Genomic DNA, 25,398 nt, shown 5'->3' on the forward strand with positions numbered 1-25,398 from the left:
TAAACAAAATGTATGAATATAGGCTGCATGCTGTACTTCAGTTGTAGCTAGACTTTGCTCATGAATATGAATTAGATTGGTGATGTTCACCCATTAACCCTAACTTAACAAGTTGTTATAGACATTTCTTCCCGAATTGTGATGTATATATCCATGTGAAATAGCTTCTCGGACAATAAAAAAAGTAGGACGGGGATTGATTTTGTATAGTTGTGGTTTGCTATTGGTGGATCTCATGTGAGTGACAGGTTGTCCCGCCCTTGTGCCAATAAACACATCATCAGAGAAGAGATGTCACTGCAAGAGGGAGGGGAAGTTATTTTGAATAAAGATTACGAGGGCACATGAATTAAAAAAATAATAATAATAATGATGATGATGTGCACGGATATATAATTTATAACAAATGCTGCAATATTTCGTGAAAAATAAGAATTTTCCATTTTTATTTCATGTTGACTTTAAAGATTTCTATATATTTATATTCATGCACTGCACTATATAGTAAAAGTAGGTCACGGTTTAAAGGCAACCAGCTATATATATATATATATATATATATATATATATATATATATATATATATATATATATATATATATATATATATACATAACTTGCCCCTCTTAAAAAGTTTAATGGTGAAAAATGCTGAAAAACAATTGCTAACAACAACTGATGCCCACAATTTAAGCCATGGGATGGATATCATGTCACGGCAGATTAGCCAAAGGAAATGCAAGACCTGTGTGATTTACCTGTGCACACTTTTCTGTTCAGTTGGACAAAAATTTATTAAAAGTAGCCAATCACAGTCAAACTATAAGAGGACTTAGGGAGGTTATGTGTGACATAGCCTACTGTGCCTTACTTTGAAGCTGAAAATGATGCCTCGATGCTGATCCTCTTGCAGTTGTTCGCAATTTTCAAGTAGGCCTAATCAGACTACAGGGAAACGGAATGATAATAACAACATGAAGCCGCAATCGCGAGCAGTGCCCTCTGTTGGTCAGTATATCACATTATGTGTTCTGCAAGAGTTTTCAAACTGGCGTCCATAAGGCATAAGGGAGTGCTAAGGGGTCCGTGGAAACTTGAAATAAAGTGCTAAAAAAAGTGCTAAAATATTACAATAGATAATCAAATGTATTCAAATAAAGGAATAAAAATAGATTAAAATAAATTAATACATTTAAATAAATAATAAATTAGTACAGCAATGTTGTGAGTAGAAATAAATAATGTTATAGAAACTAAATGTTTTCCACATTTTATACAAATTTATAATATTACATTTTCACAGTATAAATTGGGTCTATGAAAATACAGTTGCCTAGAGCCTTTTAAATTTTAGGATGGTCGTCCATCGTATGACGATGATGATCATATTAGCTGGTCCTGATCTAATGCAATGGTATTCGTGCTCTTTCAATAGGGTCTACCGCACGTGTATAAAATAATTTTGGGAGACATTGTTTACGTGCTTTGAGAGCCCAATCCACAAAGCCTACATTACCCAAACTGCCATGAGCGCAGCACGCATAGATATATATATCCATTGATATATAGATGCCTCATTAGCGGCCATATTGGAACGGTCAACATTCGAGTGCAATGTTATTAGACATGTATAAATATACCTACTACATATATGAAATATACTTCAGCAGATGATTTTGCTCAACTAAAACAATACAACAAGACAAAGGCGTCAGCTGACACGACATTAAAAAGTTACCACAGTAAAAGTAAAAACATATAATTATTGATATGATAGGGGGGCCTATAAAAACACAACCCAACACATTCTCATTTTTTATGACTAAGAACAATGAAGCATCACAGATAAAGAGAGAAACATACATTTGAGAAAGAAATGGGGAGAACTAGAATAACTGCCAGAGCAAAGGGAAGAGGAAAAGGAAAAAAGGGGAGAAAACACAAAACTAATACAATCAAAGATAACAAAAGAAAAAAGAAAAGAAATCACAAGTAAAATATCTGAGCAATTAGAGCATGTTAACATAATAAGAAGAGACTAAATTAAAGGGGGATTTAAAAAATAACGCAACGATAATGTTTTCACGGACTTCTCATGGACTAAAGTGAACGAATGAGGAACCTACGCATACATATCTATGGCAGTGCTGACTTCGCGCACCAAGCCACGCCCCCATCCGGGGAAATGACACGCACTCCTTCTCCGGCATGGCGGCTTCAGGTGAGGATTTTATAGATTTGTGCCAGGGCCGGTTGGGGATTTTCGGGTGTGACATGTCATTTGTGTCGGGGAAATTTCTTCCAGTGGCAGATAAAGTGTGTCCGCGATGATTGCAACCGTGTTGGAGGTGAATTAGCGGCGTGGGCTGATTGTTAAAGCTTAATCTTGAGTTGCGAAGAGACGCTGCGTCGAAACTGCACCAGCAGCTGTATGTGCAAATGCGAAAACATATTGATCAGCTTATTTACTTTCTATTCAGGCAACACGCTCGCGCTGTTTAGGGCTCATGTATACTCTGTTCGTGTCTCCGTCGGATAATAAAGCACATGCCCATGCCGTGTTTACATGCGCGCGGCTTTGTGTTGTTTTCGTTGCGTTTAACTCTTTTGTCTTTCCAAATGTAAACGCAGTATTGCTTTGTTTACAAGTCACGGGCGAAATATAAACAATTGGCTCAGGCGCATGCATGTGAGCGCAGGCGCAGAATTGAGGGAGGGGCTGCTGTAACTTCATATATTCACTAAACACGTTCCCGCGTTTATCTGACAGCTCACATACACAGCCTTGTATGAGCATAAAGAGCTCATATAAATATGCATTATGTCAGCTCTCATTTGTTTTCTGCACTGTCCCAGGACAAACGCTCAGTACAACTCAATTGGTGATCTTCTGCTGTCCCGGGACAAGCAGTTGTCTTTGTTTTTGGATGAACGCTGTGTTGATTTATTAGAGTGCCCATTTTACATAATAACTGGCGTTCCCCTCCTTAATGCATACTTTAAGTCTGTTATATTAACAGAAATGCACTTGATTTTTTTATTTTAATTAGCTATACGTATTTTTTCCTCGTTATATTATATTAGTTTCACTATTAATTGTTGTCTTATTTTTTATAGTTTAGTATTTTTTACTTATTTCTTATTGTTTTTATTTTAACTTTACTTTTATTGTTATCTTTTTATGTATATTTTTTAAAAATAATTCTTTTTATTAAATCATCTTTTTAATCACTATTTTCTTATTTCTTTTCTGTTTGTGCCTTAGAGATTCTAATATTTTAGCCCAGTTACAATGATTTTGTATGGTAAACATCTTGTTCAAATTTTCTTTGTAGCATATGTGTAGTTTCATGACCTCAGGCCTTGCAAGGCCTGCATTGTCACACGAAACCATAACAATGTTAACCGTCAGCCATGTTACCATACTGAGGACATGTATTAAAAAATGATATACATTTACCATGAGATGGCACGTGATGATGCCATATATTAACACTTAAAGGGATAGTTCACCCAAAAATGAAAGTTCTGTCATCATTTACTCGCTTTTCCAAATCCTGTATAAATAAAATGTTTGTAACCACACCATTGACTTCCATAGTATTTTTTTCCTACTATGGAAGTCAATGGGGCCCATCAACTGTTTTTTGCTTACAAACATTCTTCAAAATATCTTCTTTTGTGCTCAACAGAACAAAGACATTCATACAGGTTTGGAACAACATGAGGGTGAGTAAATGATGACAGAATTTCTTTTTTGGGTGAGCTATCCCCTTTAAACACATTATTTTTATAATAGAATTGTAAAAGTGTACATGTGTTGTTTACTTTAAAATCTCCTTGTCGTACTGGAAAACGCACACATTTCACAGAATGACCCTGGAGGTTTTCTGCACCGTCCAGAGACAAAAAATTCCTCTCATATGCATTCATATGTAAATCCAAGGCATTTTGGAAGTCCTTCAGGCTCTGAGAAATTGTAACTTTAATAGAGATCTCACACCTCAAATTCCCTTTTGATTTTGTCGGTATTACAGGATAGTATAGTCATAATTCATAGAGTTGTCACTCAGAGACTCTTTCTTCCTTCTACTAGGTCACTGGCACTAAAAAAACAGTGTCTATACGTTGAGCTGAAGGATAATGTTGTCAGAACTTCAGCACTGTTTTGGTTTTGCGGCGGGCTGTCGTAGCCCCTCAGTAAACACTGATTCAGTTTCACAGAGCTGGAATGTCCTGACAGTGCAGTTTGTCACAAAAGAGCTCCGAAGCATGTTGCAGCTCACAACAATGTCTCTCTCCATGTGTTAAACGCAGCTGACAAAAGAGTCAATCTGCCATGGAAATCGATATTCGTGTTTTCCAAACGCTGCAGTTTGTCTATGCAAATGATGTAGTGCCGGTTAGTCCACATATCCCCTGACACTGTATCATATTTAATGCAAAGGAAGTACACCAACTTTGCATTGTTGGCCTGCATATTTGTGGATCTTCTGCTGTCATCTAATTGCAGGCATAATGGTGTCATATTGTAAATGTAATGTATGTATAGGCCACAGCATATATTACAACCCATTTGTTCCCATGTGTTCGTTTTCATGGTTTGTTGTTTGAGCCTAATAGAGAAGCACTGGAGACTTGTCATGCTGTTTTCAGAACATACTAATTGTTTGTTTCCTGACAGCTAAAAAGAATAAGAAAAAGGGTAAGACCCTTACCCTGACGGACTTTTTAGCGGAGGACAGCGGGGGAAATGCTCCGCCGAGTTACGCGCCCGCAAAGCCCACAAGCTGGGCCGACGAGACCGATGACCTGGAGGGGGACGGTGAGATTCAAATATGGGTTTAAACATCGAACACATTTGAATTATTGGCACTTTGCTTTCAAAATATACTTTTATAATCTTTTTTATTTTGATAATCTATCATCTGGGTCATTCTGCATCATCCCCGGCTCAAAATTTGGCTGAAATAAATTCATAAATCAAGGAGAAAGCCAAAATATTAAATGTAATGGATGTATATTTACTGAGTAATCCACTACTTTGTAGAGGGAGGGTCAAAATGACAATTTTCACCGGAGATTTGGAACCAAAATTACTTTAAAATGACTTTAAAAAGATGTAAATTCTTTGGAATAATTAGAATAATAGGTCATTATATTAGTAAAGTTTGTTGACTTTAACAACCTTTGTTGTATTATATGCCAATTGTGACAGTTCATATCGTATTCATATTTTATTCCTAGAATTTGTATTACTATGTTCTTGTTGTATTTGTATATGTGCACTGAAAGCTTCAGCACCAAGAAAAATGCCTTGTTTTTGCAAGCACACTTGGCAATAAAATAAATCTCTCTCTCTTTCTAAAATGGGAAAAAGCACTTCTTGCTCAAAGTTTGCGTGCCTGCAACTCAATAAGTGTTAAATATATATTAATATGCTCTTAGGTTCTTGTTCTTAAAAAACTTTTCTTTTGGTGTCTTATTTTTTAAGGCCCTATATGTGGTTCTTTTCCAGAGATATGGGGCTCTCAACGAGTAAATTTGTCAGTTTTACACTTTTTCAGTGGTCACAAACTAAATGTCAGTAACTTTGCATACAACTGATACTACTTTTCTTTTAAAGAGGAATATCTGAAGAGCAAATAATGGTGGAACTAGAAATGTATCTCGTTTTATTTTCTATCAACACAATTGCATAGAACTTACCCGACCCGTTTGAGTGCCATAAATATTCTTTTTCCAAAGTTTGCACGCCTGTAACTCTGGAAGTATTAAAGATATCTAAATATCCTTCTAGATTCTGATTATTAATAAACTTTTCTTTTGGAATCTTAATTTTTAAGACCCTACATGGTTCAATCCCATAGATATGGGGATCTCAATGCGACTCCATGTCCAAATTGTTGAATTTTATCCATTTTCAATGGTTGAAACTAGAGATGCACCGATTGCAATTTACTTGGCCGAATCCGATTTTTGGTTAATGAGATCGGCCGATATCGATTTTTGCCGATTCCGATTTTCTTTCTAAGAACTATAATTGACAGCATATACAAACAAAAATCCACTTTTTCTTCAAAGCAATTTTTTTTTAAATTCTAAAATAAATTATTAAACATTACAACAGGATCTTCTCTCACTTAAACAACTCTCAAAAAATAAGTGTTCTGTGCCTGGAAAGAAATAGAAATAACAAATAACTGAAAATCAGTTGCTTTATGAAACAAAACATTATACATTGACCTTTTTCTCTTTTTTACTAAAGTACAAAAGATCCTATGAATGAACAAACCTGAAGTGTACAATACTCCTCCAAATAATAGTTCAGTAATTTGGGTAATAAATGTTGCTAGGGATGTCACGGTACCAAAATTCCAGTAGTCTGTACCAATACCATAAAAATGTTATGGTACTCGGTACCAATTTCGGTACCACAGCTAAATGTTTTATATATATATTTTTATTTTATTTTATTTAACCATTAAAAAAAAATGTATTAAGTTTATTATTTATGATGATAATCATTATAAGTAAGTAATACATAAACATTTAAAGGCTGTATGCTGTTTAAATGTAAACATTGTTTATAAAAAAAAGATCAAGTGAAAAATAATCAGCCATTTAAGCATAATGATTATTAGTAGTAGAGACGTATTATTAATACATAGAGCCGGCGCTAAATCTACTGTAGGCTACAACAGTAGCCTAATATATTCTGTCAATAAAATTTTTTTTAAACTGAACTTTTATTTTGACGGGTTGCCGTTGCCCTTGAGTGTCTGTGTTCATGATATGACAAATGAAATGGTAAATTCTCATGAAGTGACGGTTTATGCGTTCGGCTGATCATCCAGCGCCATGAAGTCCATACTTTCTTTGTAATTGCTTTGGTCTTTTCGCTGCTTATACCAAGGAAAGATAGGAGAGGCTGCAGACCTGTGGCTGGCTCTGAGCTCTGGCCAGCTTTAGCCGTTTTACCTTTACTAACGTTACCTACCTACCTAGGTTTGTCGTGTTATGCGCTTTCCTGGTGGCTCCCCGTGGTTTATTTTAAACTTACAAGTTTTACAAATGGCATAATTAGTGTCTTCTAGTGTCTGCATGTGGCTGTGAGCGCGAGTGTGGCTCTGACGTCAACACCGCGGCCGTGCTCGTTCTCACAGCCGCATGTAGACGGATCGGCTTAAAATCGGAGACACGTGAGACTGATCGGCCGATCACCAATCAGGCCGATCACCAATCAGGCCGATCACCAATCAGGCTGATCATGCAGAAAGTCGGCCAATTCCGATCCCTGGCCGATCAATCGGTGCATCTCTAGTTGAAACCCAAATGTGGGTAACTTTTCAAACAGCTGATACTTATTGTGTTTAAAGAGAAATGTCGGAAGAACAAATAATGTTGAAACTAGAAATGTATCTCGTTTTGTTCTATCAAAACAATTGCATACAACATATCTCTCTGAACACTAATGATGTTAAAAACTCATAATGACGTACTTTCTTCCGTGGAACAAAAAATGAAATGTTTTGCGCAATGTTCATGCTGCTCTTTTCCATTCATTAGAAGCATAAAGTGACTAGAGGCTGTGGCAAACCTGGCACAACGTCTCTTAATAATACACATTTTATAGGATTAAAAAATATATATATTTCTCACAGAAAGCTATCGTATGAATTCAGAAGACTTGGATTTTATGTGGATTATTATTGTGCATTTTTTGAGCTTGACAACCCCTGGTCACTTTTACTTGTATGGGAAAGAGTAGCTTGTTACAGAGCATAAGGAAAGTAATTTGGGTTTGAGTTGACATGAGGGTGAGGAAATTAATGTAAAACTATCCCTAATCACCTTCTCTTCTTTTATAGTTACTACATCCTGGCACACAGAAGATGATGCGTACCGCGCGCCACCCATCGACCGGTCCATTCTGCCGACGGCTCCACGTGCCGCCCGTGAGCCCAACGTCGACCGCTCCCGTCTACCCCGCAGCCCCCCCTACACCGCCTTCCTGGGCAACCTCCCCTATGACGTCACCGAAGACTCCATCAAAAACTTTTTCCGTGGACTCAGTGTGAGTTTCTTCTCTTCCTGTGAGCCTGCAGAAGGAATGTTCACGTGAATTCTCACATGCATTACACCATAACCATTTCACACGTAGGTTTTAAAAAATTCTAGCTGCGCCTCTGGCGTGAGTATTTGAGGGGAGCGTTGTGGGTTCTACCAAACAGCATCTGCTACAGCTTTTACACTTTATTTTGCATGTCTCACAACACCCTGTTGTAAATAGTGCATGAAAAGATCGCTTTCAAAGATGCTTTTAGAACACAGCTGAGTTTCGTCAACATGAGTTTCTAGAGTAGTTATTAGGAAGTTGGAACCGCAAGATATTATATTTTGTATATCCATGTAATATGAACATTTGTTCCTCCTTTTTACATTAACACAGTGTCACTCTTAGCTCTAATATAGAGGTGAGAAATGGGAATTTTTTTTTTTAGCACAATATTGCATTGCATTGTGTATCATTATTTTTATGTACTTACACGACCGTTCAAGTATTTAGGTCAATAAGAACTTTTATTCAGAAAGGATGCATTAAATTGATTAAAAGTCAAAAGTAAAATTATTTTACAAGATTTCTATTTCAAATAAATGCTGTTCTTTTGAAATTTCTATTCGTCAAGGAATCCTGAAGAAATGCATCACAGTTTCCTCAAAAAATATTAAGCAGCATAACTTTTCAACATTGATAATAGTAAGAAATGTTTCTTGAGCACCAAAGCATCATATTAGAATGATTTCTGAAGGATCTTGTGACACTGAAGACTGGAGTAATGATGCTGAAAATTCAGCTTTGAATCACAGGAATAAATTACATGTTTTTAAAAATATATTCATATGGAAAACATTTATTTTGAATTGTAATAATATTTTACAATATTGCTGTTTCACTGTATTTTTTTATCAAATAAATGCAGCCTTGGTGAGCAGAAAAGACTCCTTTCAAATATATAAAAATGTTCTTTTCAACAGTAATCTATTTGTTCATATAATCCTTCAATTAATTCAATTAAATTTGCGGATTGTCTAAATCAGTATCAACTCTGAAACCAGCATTTCTCTCTATCATTGCCTTCTGTTCAAAAGCAGCTAGAGGGTACAGAACTGATTTAATAAAATGGATCAGGACGCAGCGGTCTCGAGATGCAACTTTAATTTGATTTCAATTACCATTTTTAATTTAGTTTTAGCTTCACAATGCAACATATGCTTCAAGATGCTGGAAAAACAGACGGACACTTTACCACATTAAATAACGTTGTGGACAGAACATGAAGGATTGTTGCAGTTTTCTATCCCATAGTAGAAAGCGGGTGAAATATTACAACTGGTATTATTTTTTATTCATACAGATCAGTGCAGTTCGCCTCCCGAGGGAGCCCAGTAATCCAGAACGGCTGAAAGGCTTTGGTTATGCAGAGTTTGATGACGTGGATTCTCTGTTGCGTGCACTCAGTCTCAATGAAGAGGTGAGATCCAATTGTCAGTTGGTTTGTTGTTTGAATGTCTAATGAGTAACGATATAACTTTTTCTTTACCTGAAAATCTGTGCAAGTACCTAAATGGTTCTGGGTAGGGTTAGGGTGTGGTTGGACCTTCTAGCTCCACCCAAATTACATCTAAAGAGGCAAAGTCGGATGTCCAGAGAGGGGGAGCTGGACCTCACGCTCCACCCATGGCTCTGCAGTGAGCAGCCTCTCCTCAGTGTTGGTGTTAGGGTTATTTCAATGGTGGCCACATGGTGGTGCATGTTATCTGTTACACTTGCACAAAATAAAGGTGCATGCTCACAGTATGTGTAATGCAGCAGTGTAGTATACTCATATTAACCCCATCTTCTTACTTTCTTTCTAGAACCTTGGAAATCGTAGGATCCGTGTAGACATCGCTGATCAGTCCAATGAGAAAGGTGTGGATCTGAGAAACCGATCTGTTCATTTGCAATATAATGCAATTGTGAACTTGTATTTTTGGAGAATTTTTTTTTAATTTTTGTTTTCTCCTGCTCAGAGAGAGACGATCGTTCCATGTCCGGGCGGGACCGTAACCGCAGTGACCGAGACATGGGCCCCGACAAGACCGATTCTGACTGGCGGGCAAGGCCTAAATCTGAGACCGATGACGGACCACGCAGGGACGACGCTTTTGGAGAGCGTACGCAATTACTTAATCCGACAAGTATTTGTTGGAGCAAAACTATGAGAGGACACTACTTTGTATCTCTAGTTTGACAAAAACTACTCATTGTAAGCCACATGACAAGCTACTAGCAAAATGTATTCTGTGATTATATACAACAGTCTTCACATGGCACATGTATTTGACATGCTATTAAGTAATTGGTTATTGGCCAGTATTGAAAAGTGGACCCACTAGGTGACCTTAACTACTATGTACTAACATTTAAATTAATTATTTGATACAATGCACTTATTGTGTACATACATGTTTTTACATTGTACTTACATTTTAAAAAATGCCTGCATGTAATTATATCTGTAATTCATTTCTGTATAATTGCACAGTTGACACTTCCCTTACACCTAACCCTACCCTTAAACTTACCCATTCCACCACACCTGTATAACTTTACCTGTATCCCACCTCAATATCAGCAAAAGTGTTTTGCAATACAATATGAACACGATAAGTACATTGTCCTTATTTTTTTGATGTAATTACATAGTAGTTAAGGCCACCTAATATAAAGTGGGACCAAAATACTTTTCACAGACAAGGCTTAAAGCAAGTCCCAGACTAAAATGCATGTTTTAACATATCTTAAACTATGTAAGTGCCATTGTTTTGTCTCAAGATGCACATCAGTAATGTTTTTTTTTTTCTGAGGCACATTTATAAAAGCTACTTAATTGTCCTAATTGAACTAAGGCCTAATCAGGCTTAATCTAAACCATGTCTGTGAAACCCGGGCCAAAGAATTTTAGAAATAAAATACATTCATATGTTGTGCGCTTTATTGTTTTTAACTTTTGATTCAAATTGATGGATTTTGTACCATCCTCTTCTTAGGATCCCGAGATCGATTTGATTCAGACCGTGGCCAGCGGTGGGACAATGATCGCTATGATGGCGGAAGAGACCGATACCGGGAACGTTTTGATGACAAAGAGCGCCGAGACTACGACAGAGGTATATAACACTTTCGTACATTTGAATTCTGCAAACTAAATTCTATTCCGCACTAGGGATTAAACTAGTCAGAGAAATGTCCACTCGGAAGATAAGCAAGAGGAATATTTTGACAGCCTACACACAACTTTTCCGTCATGTTAGTAGCATATAACAATTAAGCTTGCTTACAGGCTTGTTAAACTACCGGTAATGAGGGACAATACGGTATGAAATGTTATATCGGATTAAAGGAGAAACATTATAATGTTGTTATAGTTGTCAGTACACGTCAAGCTTGTCTTGTGATTTTGCGGCCCGTCATGTGTACAGATACTTATCCAGGGCTCTCAAGTTTTGAACTGAGTTCAGAGTGAGATTTTGGCGACGGCAGCAGGGGTTTGGGTGGGGGTTCTGATCTGAAAAACGACACTAATTTGTATAAATAAATAATAATATTTTATTTAATTTAACATTTCTGTGTGTGTGTGTGTGTGTGTGTGTGTGTGTGTGTGTGTGTGGGCATGTTTTCGTGAAATATCAGGACACAAATGTGTATAATGACATGGGTATGACATAGGTATTACAAAAAGAGGGTGAAATATGAGGACGTTCCCCATGTCCTCACTTTTCAAAATGCTTATAAATCACACAGAATGAGTTTTTTTTCACAGAAAGTGAACTGCACAGTCTCCTGTGAGGGCTAAGTTTAGGGGCAGGGGCAGTGTAAGGGGATAGAAAATACGGTTTGTACAGTATAAAAACCATTATGCCTATGGAATGTCCTCACATTTCACAAAAACAAACGTGTGTGTGTGTGTGTGTGCATAGTATTAATTCTTGCATTTCTCTATTTCAAAGAAAGATGTCAGGGAAGAGGTAAATTAATAATCCATAATAATTTGGAATATTTTTTTGCAGAATTTACTGTGTTGTAAATATAATTTATTCTGAAGCAATAGTCTCACCAGTGTTCAATCAGATTTGAGATATTTAAATCTGCATATCTTTTTGATATTTTTACCTTTCATGAAGGGCATTTTCCCATAATCTTATTAAATATAGGCTATGCTTCAGTTTTCATTTTATATACTTAAATTTGATCTATTAATAATAAGACACTGTAGGGCTGTTGTCAATCAAATTAAATCATTAACACTGAAAAATTCTATGAGATTGTTTTAAATATTTTTGAATATAAAATTAAGAATATTTTTGAATATACAATTAAGAAATGTTGGAAAGAAAACACTAAACTAAACCACCAGTAGGTGGCAGAATGTAAACTTTGTTGTTGCGGGAATATCTAAATCTTACCCGGATACAGCAATGCTATTTTCTGATTGACTGTTCGGAAGCTGTATTTTTTATTTGATTGGCTGGTGCGTGGCAGGGCCTTCTGAGCTCTATATGTGGAAGTCACTTGATTCCTCTAATAGCAGCGCAATATGGTGGGCATTATCCTGGAAATTTCTCTGCGTGAGAAATACAAGGTGTGGCGTGTGAGCGTGTGAACGGGTTGAAATGCGTGTGTCTCACGCCCAATGCGTGAGACTTGAGAGCCCTGCTTATCATACATGAGAAGCCGGTACAAACCCAGACACACAAGGGTTGCCGTAGTAACGAACAACAATACCTTAACATGCTGACTTATGTGGGCTAACTGTTATTTGAGGAAATCTGTTTATAAGAGGCTATTAGGTTTGAACTTATTGGTCCTGCACTGTCTATTTGAGTTGATTTGAATAATTATGCCTATAATAGTTGCTAAAGTGAACGCTCAAGTTTAATATACATGCACATCACATGTATCTGACCTATTTTTAGCGCCATTCAGTATGGGATTTGATTTGACTTCATAGATTAAGTAGTCTCTATTTCAAATGGATCGTATTTACACACTGTCTTCAGGGGTGGCGTTAGATTAGTGGGTAGCAAAATTTTCATTAATTTGTTTAACATTCATCCAAGAACAGATTGTCGTTGACTGATGACGGTTTCAGGAGCATACACCTCTCCTCCAAAATCTGACCACAAAGGCTCCGTGTTCTCTCTGAAGGTGCACTTGTGGCCGAGATGCAAAGAACATTTCTTGCCAGGTTGCTCAGAGCAGGGAACTGTGTGAACACCACCCCTGCAGAAAGTTTTGTTCACTTCAAGTTCAAGTGTGAATACGCTGTTGTCAAAGGATGTTTTCCTGTCACCAGAGTTACCGATCGCTACAGTTTCTCATTGGGAAATTGAATCCCGCGTGCAAGAAATCGGATCGGGAATGTAGACCTCTGTTCTGTACTGACAAATTGCTTGAGGTTGAGCTTTGGGCATTTATAAATGTTAATTTTCCCTTTGTGTCAATTACAAATTCAGCCAGTAATCTTAAGAATGGATAATTAACTTTTTCTTTTTCATATATATAGACTAGTGTTCAAAAGTTTGGGGTCTGTATGACATTTTGAAAGAATCTCATGCTCACCAAGGCTGCATTTGCTCAAAAAGACAGTAAAAATAGTAATGTTGTGAAATATTATTACAATTCAAAATAATTGTTTACTATATTTGAATAAATATAAAATGCAATTTATTCCTGTGATGCAAAGCTGAATTTTCAGCATCATTACTCCAGTCTTTAGTGTCACATGATCCTGCAGAAATCATTCTAATGCTAAATTTGCTGGTTAAGAACTTTTCTTATTATCAATGCTGAAAATAGTGCTGCTTCAGATTTTTGTGGAAACTGTCAAACATTTTTTTTTGTATTCTTTAATGAATAGAAAGTAAAAAAAAACAAAAAACATGTAACAATCACGTCAATGTGCGGGCAGGCTCTAGCATATCATTACTATGCTGCAAAGCAGGGGAGACTCAAGAGAAGCCATGTTAGGCATTTTTTTCCCATAATTGTTTTCCGTTATATCCATCACTCATTAGTTTACCTTTCTAATTCTGTGTTTGTCATTATTTCAGGTTATGATTCACGCAGTGGTGGACGTCGACCATTTGGAAGCGGTTTTCGACGTGACTATGACGACCGGAGGGACGATTTTCGGGGCAGTGGGGAGCGCTATGGAGATCGCTTTGGTGACCGTGAAGAGAGATACGAGAGACGGGATGAGAAGCGCGAGGACAGAGGTGGGCTGATACATTCGCATTTGTCTGGGTCACTCCGGGAAGTGAACCTAAGAATGTCTTTAATCAGATCATCTAAACAGACTGTACTGCATCTGTGTTTAGGTCCCCCTCAGAGGCCCAAGCTAAACCTGAAGCCCCGCAGTGTGCCCAAAGAGGAAGACCAGATCAGCAGCCCTTCACCCTCTTCAGGACGAGCTGCGTCCATCTTTGGAGGAGCCAAACCTGTGGACACGGCCGCTAAAGAGAGAGAGGTGGAGGAGAGGCTTAAGAAAGAGCAGGAGAGACTGCAGAGACAGCTGGAAGAGGACAAGAACAGAGGACCTGAACGCAAGCCCAGAGAGAGGTACATTCCTGACCACAATCCACCCTTTTTATATCAAAGTTTTAGACATACTCCTTTTTTTTTCTTTCTCTCTTCTCATGAATATCAGTTAGTGTGATGTTACTTATATTAATGTGATATTAACTCAGAATACTTAAATAATTTGCATATTAGTCTAATTTTGTGGCTGGATTATTTGTAATTTCATCACCCACCAAATAAATCATTGACATGTGAAGATGATTTTATCTTTTTTAGGATCCATGAAATTTAGGCTGTGTTCACACTTGCAGCTCGGTTCCCTTGTTTCTTTTAGTTCTGACCCAAAAAGAAAATGATACATTTAGTCCTGATTCACTTAGCATTCACAATGTCATGTTTAACACTGAACCTAAAGATAAAAAAAAAAAAAACGGCTTTTATTTAGGGCTGTCACTAAAGAGTTTGTGTGAGTGTGTGAACTGAGAGTGAACATATTATTTATCACTTTTTTATCTTAAAATGTTGTGTAATTGCGCTTCTCAGTGCGAGAATGCTGGCCTGATGAAGCCTTGAATCCTGCTCTAACTGCATTATAACATTCGTATAGTGATTGCGTGTCTTGACACAGTTAACCTCTAGACAGCGCTGGGAGATCCAGAGAGAGCACTTTTGAATTTGCTGCAGTTTTAATACGAATGTAGTATATCATTTAACAGCGGGTCTTGACTCTTGACAGTTACAAATAAAGCCACAATAAGCTCATGGAGCGAACTTGTCAATCATCTTGATGGATGATGCAGAGGAAGCTCTGACCAATAATAACAGAACAGTTGTACTCACATGTGACTTGCGTGAACACATCTTGGTACGCTTTGAAAGGTTGCCTTGTGAAAGCAAACCGAACCAAGAAGAAAATGCAGCATTGTAACAAATTAAGTTTCGGAACAAAACAAATGATTTATAGGTGTTAAAACGCCCTTAGAAAGCAGAAAAGGACCCCCTGAAATGGTGGGTCTCAGTCTGCTTGTTGGGATGGCAGCGTTCACACTTTTTCAAATGAACCGCACCAACAGGGCAATCGCACCAGAGTTCATAAGTATCAAACCAAACCTGCCAAGTGTGAACACATCCTTGCTAGCAAAGACTGAAAAACAAAAGATTTTTCACATGCCTTTCCTTTTTCTGTAGTGTTTTCACTCTCATTTTCTAATGCCCTCAGGCATCCCAGCTGGCGTAGTGAGGACCAAGCAAACGAGCGCTCACGGACAGGAAGTGAGTCATCACAAACAGGAAACACATCAAGCCGGGGTAAGAGATCACTGTCCAGTCCTTAAGGACAGGCCTAATGAAAGCAAAACATTAACTGGCTATAAGAGTACTGATCATAAGACGCATGTAAATCTACCAGCATACTAACTGTCGCTATGTACAAGGATTTATTAAAGGAACACTCCACTATTTTCCATTTTCCAATCCCTGGATCTGGCCGTAGCACTTTTAGCATAGCTTAGCATAGATCATTGAATCTGATTAGTCCATTTGCATCTTGCTCAAAAAATGACCAAAGACTTTCTATATTTTTCCTATAAAACTAGATTCTTCTGTAGTTACTCCCTGTGCAAGCGAGATGCTAACGGTCTAATCAGATTCAATGATCTATGCTAAGCTATGCTAAAAGTGCTACCGCCAAACCAGGAGATCAGCTGGAATTGGATTCGAAAACGGTAAAAATCCACTGTTTAACTCTAGGGGAGTTGGAAAATGAGCCTATTTTTAAAAAAAGTGGCGTGTTCCTTTAAAAAGAAATCCTAAGAATCCAATCCTTCTCCCCCTCCAACAGCGCCGAGACGTCGAGAGAGTGAGCGCTCTGTAGAAAACGAGGTCTTCAGCAGCCGCGATGAGGAGTCATCCTTGCATGGAATCCAGACTACTTCACCCAAGCAGGAGGGGCTGCCACTGAAAGTTGTTCCAGCACCGCCACCTAAAGAGAACGCCTGGGCGAAGAGGAGCACCATGAGTGCAGGATCCAGTGAGAGTGACAGTAAACCTGTCGTCTCTCCCAATAGCAGCGTTTCACCCAAAAGGTTTCTCTCTTGATTGCTATGTTATATCTATTTATACAGTATCGGTCGAAAGTTTGGAAACATTACTAATTTTTATGTTTTTGGAAGAAGTCTCTTATGCTCCTCAAGCCTGCATTTATTTGATCAAAAATTCAGAAAAAACTGTAATATTGTAAAACATTATTACAATTTAAAATAATGGTTTACTATTTTAATATACTTTAAAATATATACTTTATTTTTGTGATGCAAAGCTGGATTTTCAACAGCCATTAATACAGTCTTCAGTCACATGATCCTTCAGAATTCATTCTAATATGCTGATTTGATGTTATTATTTTGTGCAGAATGAGGTACGTGAGCCTAAATAAAATAAATTTGGCTCGACTAGGGATGTAACGATTCACTCAACTCACAAGGCATAACGATTCACGATACTAATTTCACGATGCGATTGTCTCACTTTTTTTTTTACAAAATGGGATTTAAGACAAATTATAAAATAAAAGTGTCGTTTTATTTCTCAGACAAAATTCTGCATATTTTGTTGTAAAATTTTAATATATATTTTACTTCAAATAATAACTCAATTGAAATTTTAAAACAAATCCTCAAAAAGTCCCTTCAAGGAGATCTTCCAATGGTGTTTTCTTGGGAAGAGGTTGTTTCAGCTTCTTCACCCTCATCCTGCACTGAGGAATAGCAGAAATAAAAAGACTGAAGTTAGACTTAAAATTTAAGTATAGCAATGACAGGGGATTCGCATTGTTATAAAGGCAAGAATTTAATTATAATTTGTATCATTACACTTGAAAGATATTTAGATAAATATGCCATAATAATCAACAAATTATTGGGGGAAAAAATCCATGTACACATTTAAAATGGTAAAATAAATACAACACCTGGTTCTGCAACAGCGCAGCATTCTCCTTCAGTCTGTGGAATACATCCTCGCGCTGGTCTTTTTCTTGATGAGGAAGAGCCTGGAATCCATTTACTATGGCAGAAAACCTTGTATCTTTTGCTGTGAAAACACAGATGCACCTTTTGATCCCTCGATGCCGTGACTGATGCTGCATATCCGCCGGTCAGTGTGGTTTGGCCTATTATCTTTTTACATGCAGACGGAGGTGACTGACTCTCTCACTGTGGTGATTATTAGACTTCGGAAAGTTAAAATGCCACCACACCTGATTTGAATGAGTCAACGTAAACTACGTGCTTGCGGTCGCCATGCTTCTGTTTGACGTTGCGTGCACAGCACACGGATGCGCTTGCGCTCAACTTGAATGAACTGAAAACGTTCGCTGATTAAATTGCTGTTGTGCCTGTAAAACAAGGTCACAGTATACAGTTTCAGCGTCCCTGCTGTTTAAAACATGTATCGCGATTTGTTTAAAGGGTTAGTTCACCCAAAAATTAAAATTCTGTCATTAATTACTCACCCTTATGTCGTTCGAGACCCGTAAGACCTCCGTTCATATTCGGAACACAAATGAAGATATTTTTGTTGAAAGCTGATGGCTGAGAAAGGCTTCAGTTAGGCCTCCATTGGCATTCAGTACACTTATACTCCCAAGACCGATAAAAGGCACTTAAAATGTCATTACAAAGTCCATCTCACCACAGTGACTCTACAATAATCTTACGATGCGACGACAATAGTTTTTGTGCGAAAAAAAAAAATCAAAATAACACCTTTATCCAGCTTGTTATAGCCTTCCGCGTGTGCCTCCACGACGCATGCGCGAGAATATGACGTAGCGCCGGGGCTCGGGATTCCATGAAATGCACACTCTAACCCCATTTTGAGCACTACGCCGAGACCTAAAGCACGATCAATGTAGAATTCAACAGCTGAGATACGCGCGTCTTCCTCTGATTGTAAACAAATCACTTCTGGGTCATCTGTCCGAACGCCGGATCTGCGTCATATTCTCGCGCATGCGTCGTGGAGGCACACACGGAAGGCAGTAACAAGTTGGAAAAAGGTGTTATTTTGATTTTTTTTGCGCACAAAAACTATTGTCGTCGCATCGTAAGATTATTGTAGAGTCACTGTGGTGAGATGGACTTTGTAACGATGTTTTGAGTGCCTTTTATCCGTCTTGGGAGTATAAGTGTACTGAATGCCAATGGAGGCCTTTCTCAGCTATCAGCTTTCAACAAAAATATCTTCATTTGTGTTCCGAATATGAACGGAGGTCTTACGGGTCTCGAACGACGTGAGGGTGAGTAATTAATGACAGAATTTTCATTTTTGGGTGAACTAACCCTTTAACATCTCAGCTGACTTGAATCGTTACACATTTGCATCGATTTTCAACTGGCTCCGACTGAATCAACGTTTATATGCTGTTTATAATGAATGGCACTGTAATTTTTTTTCTTTTATAATTTTATACAGAATTTTACACTTTAATTTTATAGCTACTTATATTTTCATTCTTGTTCTGTTCTGAATACCGTTAAATTTAAAGGAAATTTGAATTGAAATTGTTGTGGAGTGAGGGGAACTAAAATAGCATATATGTATGTTTATAATGTTTGTAAATGTTTCACTTTATTTACCGGTATTTCACATCATTTCTGAATGTATGAATAAAATACCACTTAAATGTGACTCAAAAAAACATTTACCTGATAGTATTAAGGCCAATTCACACTGCACAGACAAACGGCAACAAACAAGTTGGCTGTTGGATTTAGAATTTTATGAAAAACTATCATGTTCACACTGCCCCAACAGACAAACTCGAGAACCCACGCAAATGGAAAAACAAGAGATATTCTCCATTCATTTTAACCAAAAAAATAAAAGATTGTAGCTTTCAGACACAACTTTCTTCTCGCTTTATAGTTCATTTGAGGCCGTTTCTATGGTGTTAAATGTCGAGAGGGCATTATTGTAACGCGAGAGTGCATCGTTGTAAAGAATATCTCCGCTTGCAGGAGGATTTCTTTCACTCCAGCATGAAATTTAATGCACAGGGACACGTGCTTTCAAATATGTCTCTGCTCTCGCTCAGAATTTACACATGAACGCTCAAACTTTGTCCAGTGTGCTCTCGCAAATATCTCTTTGCTCTTTCTCTAGGATTTAGGGCTGCACGATATTGAAAAAAACTTACAATACAAATTACAAGCATAGATGAATATAATAGAAGAAAGATAATGAAATAAGCAGTGCTTTTTTGTTTTTCAAGTAAATCTAACAGTATTCTGGTGCAGAAATTGAATAATCAAATGTCAAATCTTCAAGTGTACAGTCTTCAATGTATAAATGAAATATAACTAATATAATTAATTCATTCATTAATAAAAACTTTCTTTGTTAAAGCTACAAAAGTCATTTTCTCTTTCTCTTTTGTTGTTTGATCACCATTGGTGACACAACAGAGGACAGAGCAAGTTACTTTTGATATGAAACAAAGTCTCTACTTTCACATTTTGCCTTTAAAAAAAATTTTTTTTTAAACAATATATTTTAAATAAAACAACCGTTTTGTGGGTCTTTAATGTGTCATAATCACTGTAGTGCCTCAGTTAAAGCTGCTTGTGAACCGATCATCTCTTCCTTCTAGTTAATTGATAGCATCAAATAAACATAAACACCAGAAGAAATGTTGTTTCAACCACGTAAAGACATTGGTACACAACGGCAACTGACGGGTACACACGGATCCTACAAACCACGACAGACTTGTTTGTTGGTGTTTGTTGGCGTTTGTCTGTGCAGTGTGAATTGGCCTTTAATCGGTCAAAATTCATACTGTCGGTTAACCGGTTAATTATGATCATCTCTAATATGTGTGTGTGCGTGTGTGTGTGTACAGTATAACAAAATATAAATATAAATGTAGTGCTTTTTAGAATTGTTCTGACTTCAGTTTTTTTATGTACTTTATTTTTCAGTGTGACAAGCTCATCTGATGCTCATCAGAGAACTAAAGGTAAGATTTATAGGTGTGTAAATCCATTGAGACATGAAAAGTAATGCTGGTGGAAGATCTGCTCAATCCATATTTGAATTTTCGCACTCAAGTCACTTATGGAAGCCCCTCTTAACGTCGGAACAATGGATTGACATCAGGGAGTTTTGGTGCTTTGCAGTTGTCATGAGAGCTTGAACACAGCAAAGAAAATGTCCAGATAAGCTCCCTTCCTCCCTTCCTGCAGCCTAATGGAGGCTACTACCTTTTTAGTAGAGTTGTCCTCTGCTGAACACTGGGCTCTCCTTACAGATGAAAACAAATCAGATGGGCTGCGCCGGGATCGGGGCCCCTCTCGGGGTCACGGTGGGTCCTCTGGCTCTGGAGCAGGCAGGGGGCGTGGAGACGCAGCCAGCCGAGACCGAAGGAAGGAGACAGACAGGTTAGCTGCTCTCTGGCACCCCTTCTGGCCAAAAGTGTAGAGCTTTTCATTCCTTTTGGAAGGATGTTTTTAGTAATTTGCTATTGTGAGATTTTTCTCTTTAGATTTTATAATAGTTTTGATTATATAAGTGTGGTGGTGGTTGGACAAATCTGTCTCTGTGCTAGTTTGGCCTGTAGAGCACTGTGTCCATTCGCATCTTTCCAGTCTCAACAACAAAAAAGTGCTGATTTTCTATTTTTTTGAATCGATAATTCAGTGATTCACTCAGTCACTTTTGATGATGAAACCTGCAGAAAGTGCCACTGAAAAATGCCCACCGTTAAAACACAGACTGGCAGTCTGTGAACAAGTCAAACAGTGAAAAGTCAGTGGGCTATTTGACCAAACAACTGTTTAAACATGGTTGAATTTCTTACTTGTGCAAGTATTTGCAAATATCTCTGGGCAAGATGCATTTGGCCTCAGGAACAAGAGAAATAGTGTATGACTCCAGACCAGGGGCCTCGATCTCATTTCAACAATAAACTGAAGTTTTTACAACTTGGATTTTACAGTATTGATTGTAAAATTGGCAACTGGATATTTTTTATTCCTCTGGGATGTACGTCCCTGCTCTGGAGTATTTTTCTGAATGAGTGTAGAAGTTCTTATGAGACTCTGTCTCAGTGTGTTGTGCGTTGCTTGTAGAAAGGATGCGAGAAGAGAGCGAGATCTCAGACCAGCACCAGAGCCAAAGAAATTTGAGGAGCCTCCCAGCCCTGTGAGTGACAGAGCTAACACTCTCTCTGGGTGTGATCCCACGATCCCCGCTCCCTCTGCTTTTCCTCCTGGCTTTCATTGTTCAACAATCCTTTAATGAATATTTTCTCAAGTGCCTTTTTTTAGATGCTCCATTCTCTGTAATGAAAATTACAATGTTGGTCTCAGACTGTAATTGTGAGCTTCTTTTTGGAAGAAATGTGACGACAAATGTAAATATTTATTTAAGTCTAGACACATAATTCTGATGCAAGCATTGAATTATAGCCGTAGAATTGAGAGTACTGACGCAAACCTCTTCAATACATGCTTATATGTGAAAACGTTACATTTGACACCCTATTCTAAGCAGTTTGAGCACTGGCACATGAACCGGCCTGGCCTCTATCTCATTCAGATGTTAAAAATATAGATCAATCTTAAAGATGCTAATGTTTTTCCATGCTTAATAAGGCTGCACGATATATAGAAATAAATTGTGAAATCGCGCAGACTGTGATTTAATGAATCCGGAAGCACATACATCCATTTGCCGGAAACTCGTGTTTAAAGATAAAGAAATTAGGAGGTACATATTTATTAAATACTTGATTTCTTTATTTTACAGATCACCAGTTACAATATTAGAACATATTTCTTTTTTAATAAATTTAATAATAATTGCAATAAAAATCACAATTATTATTATTTTATACTATATTGATCAAAAGCTCCTATCCAAGAAGCTATTTAAATTTTGTTCACATTGTGGTTAATGATTGATGTTTGTGTTGTAAAGTGTAAACCTAAGTGTGACATCAAAATATATATTTATATATATGTCTTATAAATTAATAAAATTTATATAAATAAAAAATCAATCAATCAATATATTCCCAAATCATACAGCTATAAAAGGATGGTTTGCACTCGTCATCAGGAGTAAAAATAATATTTTAGCTCTTTAAAATAATTTTATTTGCTCCTCAACAAAATCACCCCTTTTAGAATGATACATTTCAAGTCATCTGGTGAACATTCCTGTATTTCTATTCTGTATATCGCAATATATATAGCAGATAAAGTCAATAACGTAATGTCAGTTTTTTTCCAATATCGTGCAGCCCTAATGCTTAATTTGAATCTTTTGTATGTGTGTGGCATCTTCTAACTGAATGAAGTCTGCAATCGTCTCAGCTATTGTTTGGGATTTCCTGTGGTCTGTTGCATCACTTGCAGCGGCTTCTGAATAAAGAAAAATACTTCTGTAGTTGAGATCCACTCAGGTCTGTTTTCACATTGGGGTCCATCTGGATTTTCACCATGACAGACCTTTTCAAATAAACACATGGAGTTTGAACTCCACTTAGGAGGGGTTTCACGGCAAGCGAAATGGACCAGATGGAGCAGACCTTATAAATAAACCAGGTGTTAAAGACACATTATTTTGGTAGTTCTGGGTTTATCCTGTATAACCTGGAATTAACAGTGTTAGTAGTGAAAAGGCATAACTTCATTGTAATTGTGTTATTCACCTATAAATTAACAAATAAAGTAACAGACATTTATGTTGTAAACGTTAGATTTCATGCTTGCTTATCCACCTCATTTTTAATGTATGAAAACGTGTTATGCAATTGGTGTTTAATATATGTTTTTATTTATTCATATTTCTTTTATCTTAATCATAAACATACTGGTTTGTAGCACAAAATTGTTTGACTGTTTACTACACTTTATTCTTCTAGTTATTCACTAATGAATCAGAAGTTTTGCACATTCAAAAAATTTACATTTATTCCTAGTTCGCTTAGTTTTCACAGTCATTTTTAAGTCAAAATTAAAGTATGCACGTACGTATAATGCTATTTCAATAGAACTGTACCAGAGTTAGTTTTGGAAGCGGACATAGACCCATCTTTTCAGGGGTTGCTTGTTTGGTGCGCATCAAGGTTCAGATGGCAGCGTTCATGCTTATTCAAATGAACCGCGCTAACAGCGCAATCGCACCAGAGTTCGTTTTAATCTAACCAAACCTGCCAAGTGTGAACACGCCTTAAAAGACACTATAACACACTTTAAGAAAATCCACGTTGTAAGAACAATTTCTCGTTATACCGATTATAGGCACAAACCATCACTAACATAGCTTTTATTTTTATAAGCTCAGTATCTTACACCACTAACCTGTGTCAGTGCAGGCAAAACAACAGTTTCTATGAAAATCACCTGATTTAGAGACCATAAAGAACATGTGAACCTCAAATAACAGGCATGTGTTGGTTACGTCTCACTATCCTCTTTTTGTTTTAACAGAAATTCAGCTCAGCCAGTAAATACGCAGCCTTGCTGATGGCCGGGGAGCAGGGAGACGAGGATGGCGGCAGAGATTAAGAGGTGGACGGACTACACGGACGACAGTCCAAATTGAATTACAAATTAAACCTACAGCTTTTGTTTCATGCAGCACTGAAGGACCCACATGAGCCCTTTGAGAGCAAAAACCTATTTTAGAGCAACCCCTCCTCTTCAGGACTGAACTGAAAACCTAGTGGGAAATTACAGGACTTGTTTTAAAGTAAAAGAGGAAGGATGAATGCTTATAACTAATACATTTTTGGGGGGGTTAAAATACAAAATACAATGGATCCTGCTCTTGCATACATCATAAGTTGAGTGCATTTCTCGTTAGCTTGATTGCACGTTAAGTGGCGGGAAAGTGTAGAATCAGGGAAAAGTGCTACAGGATTAATGTTTTCCCTGACTTTTAGGGCTTCCTGAGCTTTCTGACAGAAAGTTTACAGCAGCTGCTTTACTGAGATCTCTGGTCAAGTAAAGGGGTCTGTGACATTCGTTGTTCACCCAAATCTCACAACCATGGTTTTATGTTTTAAACTTGTGTTGGCCGACAGTTCTGGTGATTTGTATTCAGGGATGATAGCCGCTGAATAATGGCCAGGAACGGATCAGAACCTGTTAGTTTCGGTTTGATATTTCTCTGCACTGCTTTAGGCAGGAGTCTCCCATCTTTCTCATTTATCCTTTGAGGACTTTTTGAAGCCACTCCTTTGGACTGATGTGCAATAGGAATTAAAGTATTCCTCCTAATCTCAATGTTTCAACAACAGAGACTGCTGCAGCTTTGGGTTGAGCATATATCTAAAGGTAGTGACATGAATTGCTTATTGATTTAAACTGTGTACCATCTTAAAACACAATAAAAGACTACATTGAGTCAGTTTGGAGGACATTGTGAATTATGTGTCACTAGGGTCCAAAATTAACTTTTTGTGTAATTGTGAAGAAAGCGTTATTTTGTATAGTATGTATAACATAAAATACAGCTTACAATTTTCTTAAGGCCGATAATAGATAATGGCCAGTGTGAAGATTTTTATATATATATATATATATATATATATATATATATATATATATATATATATATATATATATATATATATATATATATATATATATATATATATATATATATATATATATATATATATATACCGATCAGACCTAACATTATGACCACTGACAGGTGCAGTGAATAAAACTGATTATTTCTTCACCTGTTAGTGA

General features: G+C 37.2%; 1 protein-coding gene across 4 annotated transcripts; it reads left to right on the plus strand.

Annotated features, from left to right (window-relative positions):
- Window positions 1-2,173: 2,173 nt before the first annotated feature.
- Window positions 2,174-25,057, plus strand: eif4ba (eukaryotic translation initiation factor 4Ba; the record flags this gene model as incomplete). 4 transcript variants are annotated; one of them, XM_079803540.1, is made up of 16 exons in its annotated part: window positions 2,186-2,221; window positions 3,693-3,729; window positions 4,685-4,825; window positions 7,872-8,077; window positions 9,420-9,536; window positions 9,922-9,976; window positions 10,078-10,221; window positions 11,098-11,217; window positions 14,161-14,325; window positions 14,428-14,668; window positions 15,849-15,937; window positions 16,470-16,713; window positions 20,611-20,648; window positions 20,940-21,069; window positions 21,760-21,832; window positions 24,127-25,057. In XM_079803540.1, 16 exons carry the CDS (start codon window positions 2,186-2,188, stop codon window positions 24,202-24,204), a joined length of 1,914 nt encoding a protein of 637 aa, XP_079659666.1. In that variant the 3' UTR covers window positions 24,205-25,057. The 4 variants fall into 4 exon arrangements, with proteins under 4 accessions (XP_079659668.1, XP_079659669.1, XP_079659666.1 ...); XM_079803541.1 differs by lacking the exon at window positions 3,693-3,729 and having other exon boundaries at window positions 2,201-2,221; XM_079803542.1 differs by lacking the exons at window positions 3,693-3,729; window positions 21,760-21,832 and having other exon boundaries at window positions 2,174-2,221; window positions 24,127-25,048.
- Between the last annotated feature and the right edge of the window lie 341 nt (window positions 25,058-25,398).

This window comes from Gobio gobio (genome assembly GCF_949357685.1).
Source record: "Gobio gobio genome assembly, chromosome: 21".
NCBI lineage: Eukaryota > Metazoa > Chordata > Actinopteri > Cypriniformes > Gobionidae > Gobio > Gobio gobio.